At 37.1% G+C, this 15,494-nt stretch overlaps 1 protein-coding gene across 1 annotated transcript in view; it reads left to right on the top strand.

Moving 5' to 3' along the window:
* The window catches only part of LOC127832502 (uncharacterized), a 54,064-nt gene extending 39,551 nt beyond the window's left edge, over nt 1-14,513 (top strand). Inside the window, exons 11-16 of the mRNA XM_052358005.1 lie at nt 563-690; nt 4,632-4,741; nt 6,589-6,693; nt 7,478-7,608; nt 9,426-9,517; nt 14,333-14,513. Of these exons, the coding sequence (XP_052213965.1) occupies nt 563-690; nt 4,632-4,741; nt 6,589-6,693; nt 7,478-7,608; nt 9,426-9,517; nt 14,333-14,487 (721 nt within the window). The 3' untranslated portion in view covers nt 14,488-14,513. The remainder of the gene's footprint in view (nt 1-562; nt 691-4,631; nt 4,742-6,588; nt 6,694-7,477; nt 7,609-9,425; nt 9,518-14,332) is intronic.
* Nucleotides 14,514-15,494: the final 981 nt, after the last annotated feature.

The following is a 15,494-nucleotide window of genomic DNA, read 5'->3' as shown; positions in this document are numbered from 1 at the left end:
TATGTTATAGCAGAGTGTCTGACCTGGCCCATATGTTCATATGTTATTGCAGACTGTCTGACCTGGTCCATATGTTCATATTTTATTGCAGACTGTCTGACCTGGCCCATATGTTCATATGTTATTGCAGACTGTCTGACCTGGCCCATATGTTCATATGTTATTGCAGACTGTCTGACCTGGCCCATTATGTTCATATGTTATTGCAGACTGTCTGACCTGGCCCATATGTTCATATGTTATTGCAGACTGTCTGACCTGGCCCATTATGTTCATATGTTATTGCAGACTGTCTGACCTTGCCCATTTGTTTATATGTTATAGCAGACTGTCTGACCTGGCCCATTATGTTCATATGTTATTGCAGACTGTCTGACCTGGCCCATACGTTCATATGTTATTGCAGACTGTCTGACCTGGCCCATATGTTCATATGTTATTGCAGACTGTCTGACCTGGCCCATATGTTCATATGTTATAGCAGACTGTCTGACCTGGCCCATATGTTCATATATTATTGCAGACAGTCTGACCTGGTCCATATGTTCATATTTTATTGCAGACTGTCTGACCTGGCCCATGCTGCCAGGAATGGCTCCATGGAAACCCAGCGACTGGTTGCCAGCATCTTCCTGGAGCTGGTCTTCAACCCTGAAATACGTGTCCAACTAACCACGCGCAATATTCCTGGTAGAAATGTTATTCCTTGCCACAATTTTTTTGCATACTTTGATTTGTCATGTATTTCATTTTGATTGCAGCTAAAGGCACAGTCATGTGTAAAACTTATAGAGTTAAAGGCCAGCGGGGCTTATGTCATGGTCCTGTGTCCGTAGTACGTGTGTGCGTCTGTCCGTGCCTGCGTGCGTGAACTTTTCCTTTAAACATCTTCTCCTAAACTACTGGTCCAGTTCTGATGAAATTTCTCAGGAATGTTCCTGGGGTGAACCTCTTTCAAATTTGTTCAAATTATGCCCCTGGGGTCAAATTTTGTTCAAATTATGCCCCTGGGGTCAAATTTGATCCTGCCCCGGGGGTCACAAAATTGAAAATTTGCTTATATAAGGCCTATTTTATGAAAACTTTCAAAATGTTTTTTCCATAACCATTGGGCCTAGGGCTATTAAATTTGGTATGTAGAGACATCTAATAGTTATCTACCAAATTTGTTCAAATTATGCCCCTGGGGTCAAATTTGACCCTGCCCTGGGGGTCACAAAATTGAAGATATGCTTATATAGGGTATATTTTGTGAAAACTTTACAAATCTTCTCGTCCATAACCATTGGGCCTAGGGCTACCAAATTTTTTATGTAGTGGCATCTTATGGTCCCCTACCAAGTTTGTTCAAATTATGCCCCTGGGGTCCAGTTTGACCCTGCCCGAGGGTCACAAAATTAAACATTTGCTTTTGTAAGGCCTTTTTTGTGAAAACTTTAAAAATCTTATTGTTATAACCATATGGCATAAGGCTAACAAATTTGGTATGTAGTGACATGTAATAGTTCTCTTCTTAGTTTGTTCAAATGATGCCCCTGGGGTCAAATTTGAAACTGCCCCGGGGGTCACAAAATTGAATATATGCTTATGAAGTGCTTATTTTGTGAAAACTTTAAAAATCTTTTTGTCCATATCCATTGTGCCTAGGGCTACCAAATTTGGTATGTAGTGACATCTTATAGTCCTTTACCAAGTTTTTTCAAATTATGCCCCTAGGGTCAAGTTTGACTCTACCCCAAGGGCACAAAATTGAACATATGCTTATATAAGGCTTATTTTGTAAAAACTTTAAAAATCTTTCTTTCCTGATAACCATTGGGCCTAGGGCTACCAAATTTGGTATGTAGTGACATCTCATAGTCCTCTACCAAGTTTGTTCAAATTATGCCCCTAGAGTCAAGTTTGACCCTTCCGCAAGGGTCACAAAATTAAACATATGCTTATATAAGGCCTATTGTGGGAAAACTTTAAAAATCTTATTGTCCATAACCGTTTGCATTGGGCTACCAAATTTGGTCTGTAGTGACATCTTATAGTCCTATACCAAGTTTGTTCAAATTATGCCCTTTGGGTCAAATTTGACCCTGCCCTGGGGGTCACAAAATTGAACATACGCTTATATAGGGTCTATTTTGTGAAAACTTTAAAAATCTTATTGTCCATAAACATTGGGCCTAGGGATACCAAATTTGGTTTGTAGTGACATCTTTTAGTTCTCTACCAAGTTTTTTCAAATTATGCCCTGGGGGTCAAATTTGACCCTGCCCCGGGGGTCACAAAATTGAAAATATGCTTATATAATGCCTATTTTGTGAAAACTTAAAAAAAAAATCTTGTCCACAACCATTATGCCTAGGGCTACACAATTTGATATGTAGTGAAATTGTATAGTCCTCTACTTAGTTTGTTCAAATTATGCACCAGGGGTCAAATTTGACCCTGTCCTGGGGCCACAAAATCGATTATATGCTTATATAGTGCCTTTTTTGTGAACTTAAAAAATCTTATTGTCCTTAACCATAAGGCATAGGGCTACCAAATTTGGTATGTAGTGACATCTAATAGTTCTCTACCAAGTTTGTTTAAATTATGTCCCTTGGGTCAAATTTGACCCTGCCCGGGGGATCACAAAACTGAACATACGTTTATATGGGGCCTATTTTGTGAAAACTTTAAAAATCTTTGTGTCCATAACCATTGGGCCTAGGGCTACCAAATTTGGTATGTAGTGACATCTTTTAAACCTCTACCAAATTTGTTCAAATAATTCCTCTGGGGTCAACTTTGACCCTGCCCGGGGGGGGGGGGGGGGGGGGGGGGGGGGGGGGGAGTCACAAAATTGAATAAACGCCTATAAAGCGCCTATTTTGTGAAATCTTTCAAAATCTTCTTGTCGAAAACCATTCAGACTATGGCTACCAAATTTGGTATGCAGTAATATCTTATATTCCTCTACCAAGTTTGTTCAAATTATGCCCTTTGGGTCAAATTTGACCCCTGACCCGCGGGTCACAAAATTGAACATTATATACGCTATATCTTGCTTATTTTGTGAAAACTTTTACAATATTCTTGTGCTTAACTCTAGGACCTAGGACTACCACATTTTGTATGTAGTGAGATATGGTAGTCCTCTACAGAGTTTGCTCAAATTATGCCCCTGGGGTTAAATTTGACCCAGCCCAGAGGGTCACAAAAGTGTACATGTGCTTAAATAGGGCATATATTTAAGTATTTGCACATGCCATGAATATTTGTTTCAGCCTTTTTTTCAACAGTGGAGCAATACAGGGCCATCATGGCCCTCTTGTGTTCATGAAACTTGAAACATGGATAGATGGCAATATGGACATTATGCACAGCATTTCATTTTGTTCCTAGGTCAAATATTCTGGTTGATTTTTGTATATACATGTATTGCACACATTTGACGTGTGAAAACTACGCTGAAAAATATGAGGCTAGCATTTAGATGTGTGATTCAAAATTTGAACTTTTTCTACCTTGTGTAACTTAGCGCCTTGTTACCAAACTCAAATACCATATTAAATAAAGGGTTTTGAGCATTTTAGAATTCTTCAACTTCTTTTGAAAAAAAGTGTATTTTATACATTAAAGGGACCTCTTCATGTTTTGGCAAATTGACAAAATTATAAAAAAAATGTTTCAGATTTCCAAATTTGCAGTGTAGATATGATACTTGCAAGGGAATACTGAACATTGATCAAGCTCTAAAAGATTGATTATATGCATAATTTGATGATATAAAAACCTGACAATTATAACGCGTTACAATCCCGAAACATTTGAATAATTTGGGGAGACCTGTCATAATCATTATACTTGTTGACATTACGAGGATTGCTTGTGTTAAGTACAAAATGAACCACTTACTATGTGAGTACGGATGTCCGAGTGGTAAAAGCACAAGGGTCAGAGGTTTGAGCCCAGTTGAGGTCTTCTTTTGTTTCATTTTATGCCCCTGGATCGAATGATCGAGGGTATATTGTTTTTGGCCTGTCTGTCTGTCATTCATACATTCATTCATTCATTCATTGTGTGTGCCCCAAAACTTTTACCTTGGTCATAACTTTTGCAATATTGAAGATAGAAACTTGATATTTGGCATGCATGTGTATCTCATGGAGCTGCTTATTTTGAGTGGTGAAAAGTCAAGGTCATCCTTCAAGGTCAAAGGTCAAATTTATGGCTTCAAAGCGGCGCAATTATAGGGGGCATTGTTTTTCACAAACACAGCTCTTGTTTTAAATTTGTATTATTGTTTTATATGTGAGCTATTTAGTTCCAATGTTTACATTTATCAATTTAAAACATTTAATGACAAACTTCTAAACATGCCAAAATCTGTGAAAAGGTCCCAATAACATAAGTATAAAAATGCATGTGTGTAAAGTGTCATCCCAGATAAGCGGTCTGCACAGGCTAATCAGGGACGACACTTTCCGCCTTAACTGGATTTTTGCTAAAAAAAAGACTTTCTGTAAACGAAAAATACCATAAAAACAAAAGTGTTGTCACTGATAATCTGGGACGACACTTTATGCACATGCATCAAACCCCTTTTTCACAGAGCGCGGCACATCTGTATTTGATGACCTTCTCCATTGCAGCCCAAGCCCTGGTGCACCTCTGCAAGAGTAACGACCCTGAGACCCTGCGCTTTGCCCTTCTGACCCTTGAACTGTTGGCAATCGAGAGCTCCGATGTTGTCTGTGCACAGGTCAGAAACCAGTCCTGTTTTCTTTTTTAAATAAAAAATCCACTCAAGACAGAATGGCCTGTGCAGACTGCTAATCTGTGACACAACTTTAGGCACATGCATTAAGCCCAGTCTACCCAGAAAGTTGTTATTGAAAAACATGAATCATTTCACTTTTTAGTGTAAACTGCTTTTTTCGAGTCCCAAATTGATACTTTTCAAAAAGCAGATTGTCTTTAGACCTTGGAGCATTGTATTATATCCCCACCGCAAAGCAGTATGAGGGAAATTATAGGAATGATCTTCATTGGTCCAATAGTCTGATACTTTGTCAGTAAGTCTGTCTGTAACCCTTCCATGTTCGCTCAAATGTGAAGGGTATTAAGTGATTTGCAGAAGGCATATTTAAAAGGAAACAGTTTTGGCCTCCCTTTTTGTGTCTGCAGCATATTTCCTATACTATTTGAAGGATTTTCAGGAAACTTGGCTTACCGGTAAATGTTAACCCTTTGCATGCTGGGAAATTTGTCATCTGCTAAAATGTTGACTGCTGAATTTCTAAAATTAGCATTTTCTACTTTTTTTTTCAAAAAATACTATCAGAATAGCAAACAGTTTGGATCCTGATGAGGCGCCACGTTTTGTGGTGTCTCATCTGGATCCAATTTGTTTGCAAAGGCCTTCAAATTCAGGTCCAGCACTGAAAGAGTTAATGTCATTGAGAGCATATGCAGAAGGGGTGAGTCAGTCAAGCCTGCATAATATAAAGGCAACTTTTCAAGGTCAAAAGTTTGAGTCTCCATTTTTTTTTCAGCATCATCTCAGCTACATGTATACCTTTTAAAAGATTTTCATAAAACTTGCCTCAAATGTTAAAGGTATTGAAAAGATGCGCAGTAGGCATAGGTCAGTCCTGCCTGCTTAAGGTCAAGGTTTTACTTAAAGGTCAAAGGTTAGTGTCCTTTTGTGTGTTTGCTCCGTATCTCCTAGATTTTTTAGAGGATTTTGAAGGAACTTGGATAAATTGTTGATATCATTGAGATGATTTGCTGAAGTCATGCCTACTCAAGATTATGCTTCAAGTAAAACAGTTAAAAAGACAGAACTTATTGCATATTTATGTCCCCCAGTCTATACTGAAAGACATATTGTTTTTGCCCTGTCTGTTTGTTTGCGTCAAACATTTGCCATAACTTTTGCAATATTGAAGATAGCAACTTCATATTTGGCATGCATGTGTATCTCATGGAGCTGCACATTTTGAGTGGTGAAAGGTCAAAGTCATCCTTCAAGGCCATAGGTCAAATATATGGGGGGGGACATAGTGTTTTACAAACACATCTTGCTTTTTATTGTTGTGCTGTAACAACACACAATTAGCAAACTTAATAAATTTAATGGGTGATTCAGGTGAGGTCAACAAAACATTTGAACACACATTCTTTAACATACCTCATGTTTAGATGCACCATTTTAGGAAAAAGCAGGGGTGAATTTTGCAAACCTCAATCTCTTGTCTAGATCATTTGTTTTGTGTCCCTCTGTTTTATCAATGCTATTTTACCGTATATAATTAACAAACAATCAGAATCGCTAGGCGTTGATGCGTGTTTTTTTAACCCATTTATGCCTAGGGTCTAGAAAAAAGACCTTGGCAAACAGCATAGACCCGGATGGGATGCCGCAATATGCTGCGTCTCATCTGGGTCTGCGCTGTTTGCTTAAAAGAATTTCTTTAAGAAATATTCTAAAATATACTAGACATCCCTAATTTTGGAAATAAATTGATCCAATTTAGAAGGATGGGAGAGTCCACAAGGCATAAATGGGTTAACCCTCTCAAAAAGACATATCTCTTATCTGTCTAGGAGGAACTTCTAGAGATACTTCTCGACATCCCAGTCCGCATGATGGACAAGAAACTCAACCTGCTGGCCGGCAAGATACTGCTCTATTTTGCAGAGAACAACCAGGTAGGATACACTGCACTCACATGTAGAATACGCCACTCTTTCATAGAGGATACACTGCACTGTCTCAGATGATAAACTGTACTTTCAGGGAGGATGCACTTCCCTACCAGGGAGGATACACTGCACTCACAAGCAGAATTTAGTGCTTTCCTACTTGCTATACTTCTATAACCCGATGTAAAGATTGAATAAATTAAGATAGAATAAACTTAAATAAGATTAAATAATAACAACCCTCTGGGCTGTAAGTATAAGCTGAATTATTACAAAGATGCTGACTTCCTATAGAAGGGCAACTATTTCAAGCTGTGGTCATTTAAGTCCTGGAGTGTAGCTTCTTGTGATAATGTGTGAAAGCTTATTCCTGATGTGGTTATTGTATAACATTCAGTAATCAATGCAAAATTGGAATTTTGTTTTGGAATTTAATACCATTAAATTGCAATGGGTATAGTGGAATAAGTGCCTACCTAGCAATAAGGAGGTACAGGGTTTGATCCCATCCTTTGAAGCCCACCTAGGATCTTCGCTACATACATGAAGAACTGGTTCTACCAGGGGGTACACTTCTTAGCAACCAGGGGGTACACTCCTTAGCAACCAGGGGGTACACTCCTTAGCAACCAGGGTGTACACTCCTTAGCAACCAGGGGGTACACTCCATAGCAACCAGGGGGTACACTCCTTAGCATCTCAACGAGCCCTAGGCTTTCTATGCAATCGAGCTAAAATAAGCATATTTCAAGTAAACACATGTAATGTACAATTTTGCTGCCCATTTTAGTCTCGCGAGGCCATGCTTGACCTTGTTGACCTCAAGGACTACCTCATGACCTTTGCCCAGACCCAGGACCCCATCCTGCAGAAGGTCGTTGTCAAGGTGATCTTCTGTATGATGGACTCCCAGCAACTCAAGTATGTCTCAAGTGTCATGGAAACAATCACGTCTATGATTTTCCTTTTTCTTAATTATTTATTTAATTTTAAACAATAGAAGTAGTCTATACAGGTTTTGTAAAAAATAATTAAATTCTGCTAAAAAAAAGTAAAGTATTGTAAAGTATTACTTCCTTAATCTTATTTGTGTAAAGGACCAGCAGATATGTTTATAAAATAAAAAGATAACTAAAGAATCAGGTAATAAGATAAGAAAATAGAATTAGCTGGTAAGTTTATTGAAACAGCTGATAAATTTAAATCAAATTTCTAAGTTTTTTATGCCCCCTGATTGAAAGATTGGGGGTATTTTGTTTTTGGCCTGTCTGTCTGTCTTTGTGTCAGTCATTCATTGTGTGTGTCCCAAAACTTTAACCTTGTTCATAACTTTTGCAAAATTGATGATAGCAACTTGATATTTGGCATACATGTGTATCTCATTGAACTGCACGTTTTGAGTGGTGAAAGGTCAAGGCCATCCTTCAAGGTAAAAGGTAAAAAAAAAAAAGCAGCGCATTAGGGGTCATTGTGTTTCTGACAAACACATCTCTTGTTTGTCTATGACATTGTCAATAGACTAGCATTATATTCTTTTATAGAATTTTAGTTTTAAGGAAGTCTCTTTCAAGCAAAAATCCAGTTTAAGTGATGTTGCAGCAGGTTATTTAACAGAGAATATATTTATAGCAACAGCGATGATGCTTTTATCACAACGCAATATTTTTGTTATCAGTATCATCAGAAATGACCGAGTTGGTTCATAATTTAATTGTCAGTGGTTCGATCCCAGGTAGGGTTAACTTTTTTTTTTACTTTTTTTTTAATTCTTTAATTTCATTCTTGTTTTTTACTGGAATTTTTTAGTCATGTCGTTTAAATTTATCAATTAAAAGCATTTAGTCACAAACTTCAAAACAAGCTGAAATCTGTGAACAAGTACATGTAAGTTATTAATGATTAAGATCGAGTTTGATACGGTATGGTCTTATGTTTATGATTAAATATTGTTTTTTATTAATGTCTTTTGGTATGCTGTTGTGATCCCAGTTAAGATTGTAAACAATTTCAAATGTTTATGCATATTTCTTACAATCTACATGTATGTACCAGTACTTGCGTTTTGCCTAATTGATGTCTTTTTATAAAATTTGGCGTAGACGGTAGGGATAGTTAAAACAAAAAATCTCGGTTAAAAGTGCTGTGACCCCCTTTTGTTATTTGTGTTTTATGATGACAACACGTAGATGAACATATTTGAGCAGTTTTGCAGAATTCTATTTGACAGAATTTTTTTAAATTACATTTTGGTAATAAAAATTGTAAAAAATTGATGTTTTTTGGGGTGACATAAAATTTTAACTTATCTTCTCCATTTTTTGGCATTGTGTTTTTTAATTAAATGGTATATTATGTATCTCAGCTTATATAATCTATATGTTGTGTTTTTCATAGGTAATTATTTGGTTTGACGCAATTAGAGATTTTCCGGTTTAAATGAAAAAGTACATGTTATAAAATGGTGAATAAAATCAAAACAAGGCCGGTGGCCCTATATTTTTATTTCATATTTCATATAGTATTTGTATGTATTACTTGAATATAATTTTGAACAAAATCTATTTGTTGAAAAAAAACAACAGCAAAACTGCAGCAACACCCCTTAAGCAGAAAGTGATGTCTCTGATTAGCCTGTGCAGACTGCACTGGCTAATCTGTGACAAGACTGTATGCACATGCATTAAAACCCACAATTCCCAGAATTAGACTCCTATCATTGATGCTGTCACTGTTCCCAGGGAGCAGGCTCGAGTCCGCAGACTGGACCAGGTTCTCACATACTGTCTGGACAACAATGCTGACCGTGACGTATGGGACATGGCCGACCAAGGTGAGTTACTGTGTTAAGAATTCCGACTCGGATGCAAAGTGAAAATGGCTATGTGCAACTAGTATTAAACCAGAACAGCCTGGGAGTAACTTGCAGGCTCTTTAGATTTTATGCTGTTTGCTGCTCATAAGTATCTGAAGCCTGTCAAACTTGAGAATGGTGAGAATGGTATTCAATTTAATTTGGTTTTAAAAGTGCTTCGAAAGCATCAACATTTGTACCTGAGTGGTGAATGGTGAAGCAGGCGCCATAGGTTTCAAATAAAAACACAAAAAGCTCAAACATTGCTTGTCAACTGCTTTGATTTTCCATAAGAGCAGTAATTGTTACTCACCTGCTTGAAAATAAGCTGAAACAAACAAGCATTTATTGTATCACTAATGATTGCATGTTTAGTTGTATGTATGCAACAGGAAAGGTAACATTGGATTCCCCCTGTGGATGTGTTGGTCTGTAATACATTTGTGACCCTAACTACTACCATATCTCTCAGGCATTATTATCCCCGCCGAATTTTTTTTCGGAGGGGATATAGTAATTGGTCCTGTCCGTCCGTCCGTCCGTCTGTCTGTCCGGCTGAAACTTTGTCCGGAGCATAACTCCAAATCTATTCAATGGATTTACTTTAAACTTGAAATATAAACAGATGGCAACTAGGAGAAGTGCAGTGACCAAGAACCATAACTCTATCTACCTTTATTTTTGAATTATCTCCCCTTTTATATAACTTTAAAGTAAATTTTTGTCCGGAGCATAACTCTAAATCTACTGTAGGGATTTACTTGAAACTTGAAATATAAACAGATGGCAAGTAGGACAAGTGCAGTGACTTAGAACCATAACTCTATCTACCTTAGTTTTTGAATTATCTCCCCTTTTTTTATAACTTTAAAGTAAATTTTGTCCGGAGCATAACTCTAAATCAACTAAAGGGATTTACTTGAAACTTGAAATATTAACATATGGCAACTAGGAGAAGTGCAGTGACCAAGAACCATAACATTATCTACCTTAGGTTTTGAATTATATCCCCTTTTATATAATTTTAAAGAATTTTTTTTGTCCGGAGCAAAACTCTAAATCTACTGAAGGGATTTACCTGAAACTTGAAGCTTAAACAGTAGGAGAAGTGCAGTGACTACAAACCATAACTCTATCTACCTTAGTGTTTGAATTATATCCCTTTATTTAATTTCAAAGTAAATTTTTGTCTGGAGCATAATGAATTATATATCTCCCTTTATTTGTTTTTACAAATATTATTCTACTCTCTAAAAAAAATGTTGTCATACAAGCAAACACATTTCGGCGGGGATTTGGCACTACTGTGACAAGCTCTTGTTATATTGAAAATTGAAATACGTCGTTACCCAGGTATAAACTATGTATTAGTAAGTATAAACTCTTTCAGTGCTGGAACCGAATTTTGAAGGCCTTTGCAAACAGTTTGGATCCAGATGAGACTCCACAGAACGTGGCTTCTCATCAGGATCCAAACTGTTTGCTATTCTGATAGTATTCTTTTAAAAAAAATGAAGAAAATGCTAATTTTAGAAATTCAACAGACAACATTTTAGCAGACGTCAAATTTTCAAGAATGCATTTTTAGCTCACCTGAGCGATAGCTCGAGGTGAGCTATTGTGATCACTCAGCGTCCGGCGTCCGTCCGTCCGTCTGTAAACAATTTGTAAACATCTTCTTCTACTAAACCATTGAGCCAATTTCAACTAAATTTCATGTGGAGCATCCCTAGGTCATGGGACAAAAGAATTGTTAAAAAAAATTTGGTCACATAACCAAGATGGCCGCCATGACCATATATGGTAAAAACCTTAAAAATCTTCTTGTCAGAAACCGCTCATCAGATTTTCAAAAAATTTCACAGGGATGACCTTTGAGGGCTCCCCTGAAAAAGTTGTTCAAAGAAATTTGATTCGTCAAAAAACATGGCCGCAGGAGCTCGTTGAACTTTGCATGTTTATTCGTTTTTGCCTATTTTGTGAAAACTTTCAAAAATCTTCCACATTTTTTGTCCGATCCTTTCCAAATTTGCACAGTGTCTTTATATCAATGAGGACACGAACCCTACAAAAAATGAGCATTATTGGTCCATGAAGTACAGAATTACCTCCCCTTGAATTGAGAAAATGGTGTTTATGCAATAAAGTCCAAATTTTTCATCCAATTCTTTCCAAACTTGTAAGGATTTAGCATGGTTCAAACAAGGGAAACAACTACGGTTTATGCATGTTCTTTTTATTACAGATTTGCCTCCCTTTAATTCATTCAAAATCTCATTTTACAGCAGAGATTCCAAATCTGACCTGTAAATGAGCCCCATATTTACATCTGGTGCTATGTTACCTTTTCCCATTTGATCATTCTTAAGTATTGGTCTTGTAATGCTGCTACTGCTACTGCTACTGCTACTGCTACTACTACTACTACTACTACTACTACTACTACTTCTACTACTACTACTACTACTACTACTTCTACTACTACTACCACCACTACTACTACTACTACTACTACTACTACTACTACTACTACTACTACTACTACTACTACTACTACTACTAGTACTACTACTACTAGTACTACTACCACCACCACCACCACCACCACCACCACCACCACGTCTACTATTACTACTTCTACTACTACTGTCACTACTACTACTACTTTTACCACTACTACTACTACTACTACTACTACCACTACTACTACTACTACTACTACTACTACTTCTACTACTACTTCTACTACTACTACTACTACTACTACTACTACTTCTACTACTACTACTACTACTACTACTACTACTACAACTACTACTACTACTACTACTACTACTACTACTACTACTACTACTACTACTACTACACCACCACCACCACCACCACCACCACCACCACCACCACCACCACCACCACCACCATTCACAGTGACAAAAAACGTATTCACACAATGGCTGCTACTACAACTTATTGCCCATATAGGGGGGCATGCATGTTTTACAAACAGCCCTTGTTTCTATGGGATTTTAACCACAACTGTTCATGTTTATCTCCAACACATATTTTTAGGTCACCTGTCATGAAGTGACACAGTGAGCTTATGTGATCGTGTGATGTCCGGCGTCCGTTGTGCGTGCCTGCGTGTGTCCGTGCGTCCGTCCGTCAACAATTTGTTTGTGTAGACAGTAGAGGTCACAGTTTGCATCCAATCTTGATGAAATTTGGTCAAAATGTTTATCTTGATGAAATCCGGTTTGGGATTGTATTTGGGTCATCTGGGGTCAAAAACAAGGTCACTAGGTCAAATAATAGAACAACCTTCTGTAGACAATAGAGGTCATAGTTTTCATCCAATCTTTATGAAATTTGGTCAGAATGTTTATCTTGATGAAATCTGGGTTGGGATTTTATTTGGTTCATCTGGGGTCAAAAACTAGGTCACTAGGTCAAATAATAGAAAAACCTTGTGTAGACATTAGAGATCACAGTTTTCATCCAACCTTTATGAAATTTGGTCAGAATTCTTGATGAAATCTGGGTGGGATTGTATTTGGGCCATCTAAAAATCTAGGTCAAATAAATAGAAAAACCTTGTGTTGACAATAGAGGTCACAATTTTCATCCAATATTTATGAACTGTGGTCAGAATGTTTATCTTGATGAAATCTGGATTGGGATTGTATTTGGGTCATCTAGAGTCAGGAACTAGGTCACTAGGTCAAATCATAGAAAAACATTGTGTAGACAATAGAGGTCATAGTTTTCATCTGATCTTAATGAGTCAGGTGAGCGATTCAGGGCCATCATGGCCCTCTTGTAGTGTTAATGCTTTACTACTTAAATATTTTGATGCATTTGTATTCACTCAGAAATTTATGTTTAATGAAAGATCTTTTTTACTTGATTCAAATTTTAAAGGCTTCATTTCCAACCCTTAGTTACTGATGAGCAGCAACCAGCATAAAGCCTGAACAGACTGCGAGTTACTTGCAGGCTGTTCAGGTTTTATGCTGGTTGCACATAGCAATTTTCACTTTGCTTCTTATGCGGAAAAGGGTTAAGCAAGATTTTGATGTAGATGGAGTAGATATGGCATATTTTTGGTGTGTTTTCGTACATGTTAGTGTAACATATAATGTGTAAAGTGACAAATGGAAGTGAAATGAAGGGCATCCGTGCCTTACGAACTTATTTCTTATTTCTTGTGTAACATTAATTATATCAACCTCAGCCGATAATGTTTTCCTTCAATTACTTTTTGATAAGTGTGTTTTATTGTCAATAAACAGTACTTTCATGCCACAGAAAATATGTGGTAATGTAAAAGTCATGCTAAAAATTCATTCATTAAAAATAAATAACTCCTGAATGAAAATGTACCGCTTGCTCGAAAAAAATCAACAAAAATGTGCCATCTTTACTACATAGACATGTTAATCTTAAGGGTTTTAATGCTCCATCATTTATTTAAACCACCTTGATCGCAATGAAATTAAGTTTGTCCACCCCCATTGACCAACATATTCCCGAGTTATTTGCCTTTCAACTAAAAAGCTTGGGACTTTTAAAGCTTTTTGTGGTAAACGTAAAGTGTTGTCCCAGATATGCCTGTGCAGTCCGTTCAGGCTAATCAGGTACGACACTTTCAGCTTTTATGATGTTTTTCACTTCTTCTTTGCAAAAATCAAGTTAAGGCTGAGAGTGTCATCCCTCATCAGGGAAGACCCTTCATGCACATGCATTTAGGCCCACTTTAAAAGAGCGGGGCTCATTTTTTGTGTCTCTTTTTTGAAGGGCTGCAAGTGATCCACTCAACAGAGGACACGTTCCCCACACTGCCGTCACTGAGCACTATGGAGAAGCTGAGTATGGGAGGCAAGGAGGGACTGTTTGGGTCGCGTACCTCCCTAAGATCCTCCCTTAGCAACGCCAGCAGCCAGAGGGCCTAGGGGGAAGGGAGAGAGAGAGAGAGGGAAGGGAGGGTAAGGGGATAGTGGAGGGGGAGGGGAGAGGGATGGGGGGAATGGAGAGAGAGGGGAGAAGGGTGGGATAGGGGGATAGTGGAGGGGTAGGGGTGGCAGAGGCAGAGGGGTAAAAGAGGCATTGGAGAGGAGGGCAGATGGGAACGTGGAGGAGGGCATAAGGGACATGGGGAGAAATGTTGGGGTTTATGGGAAAACTTGAGAGGGGTCGGAATATAAGAATCATGGGGAATTATGGGGGCAGTGTCAGTTGAACTTTAATTATGGTCTTTTGTGAAGGTTGAGAAGGATTTAACTGAAAAGTTTAGTTCAATTTGACAATCATTTAATTGCTGCTTAATGGATGTTATTAAATGCCTTGTTTGCAGCAAAATATTGTGATTTAAGGACTATATAGTGTTTCGCAAAAATTATCATAAATTTAATAAATTGAAATATGGGTTATTTTGTGAAGAATATCATTAAAAAAACTTGTATTAATGTTCTTGTTTCAATCCATAAAGTTCAGTTAAATAACCAAAAAAAGACAACAGAAGTTTTCAATTAGATTATGATTTTTTTTAATGAAGTTGTTGGACATAATAGATAAATTTTTATCTGTTCACTAATTTAATGCGCACAATGTTTGAAATAAAAAAAATTGCGTAATAATTTGTGTTAAACTTAAATTCAATATTTTGTAAAGCATGTTATTTTTTGTAAGAATTTTATACAAGTGTTTTGCCCAGTATAAATAATGAACTAGTGTTGTTAATGGCTCGGTAATCAACCCCTTAATGTTTCATTTATATATGAAAAAATAATGAATAAATGTTATTTTGTTAGTACTAAAATGATCGTATTCAGAGAATGTTTCTCAAACCAAAAAAAAAATTAATGACATAACAGAATGCACACATTTTGAAAACCTTTTATTATGCTGTAAAATATTGTTTGTTGACTTTGAAAAGCAATTCAATGTATGTAATTACCTT

This window comes from Dreissena polymorpha, chromosome 5 (genome assembly GCF_020536995.1).
Source record: "Dreissena polymorpha isolate Duluth1 chromosome 5, UMN_Dpol_1.0, whole genome shotgun sequence".
Lineage (NCBI taxonomy): Eukaryota > Metazoa > Mollusca > Bivalvia > Myida > Dreissenidae > Dreissena > Dreissena polymorpha.
This window is presented reverse-complemented; position numbering and strand designations above follow the sequence as displayed.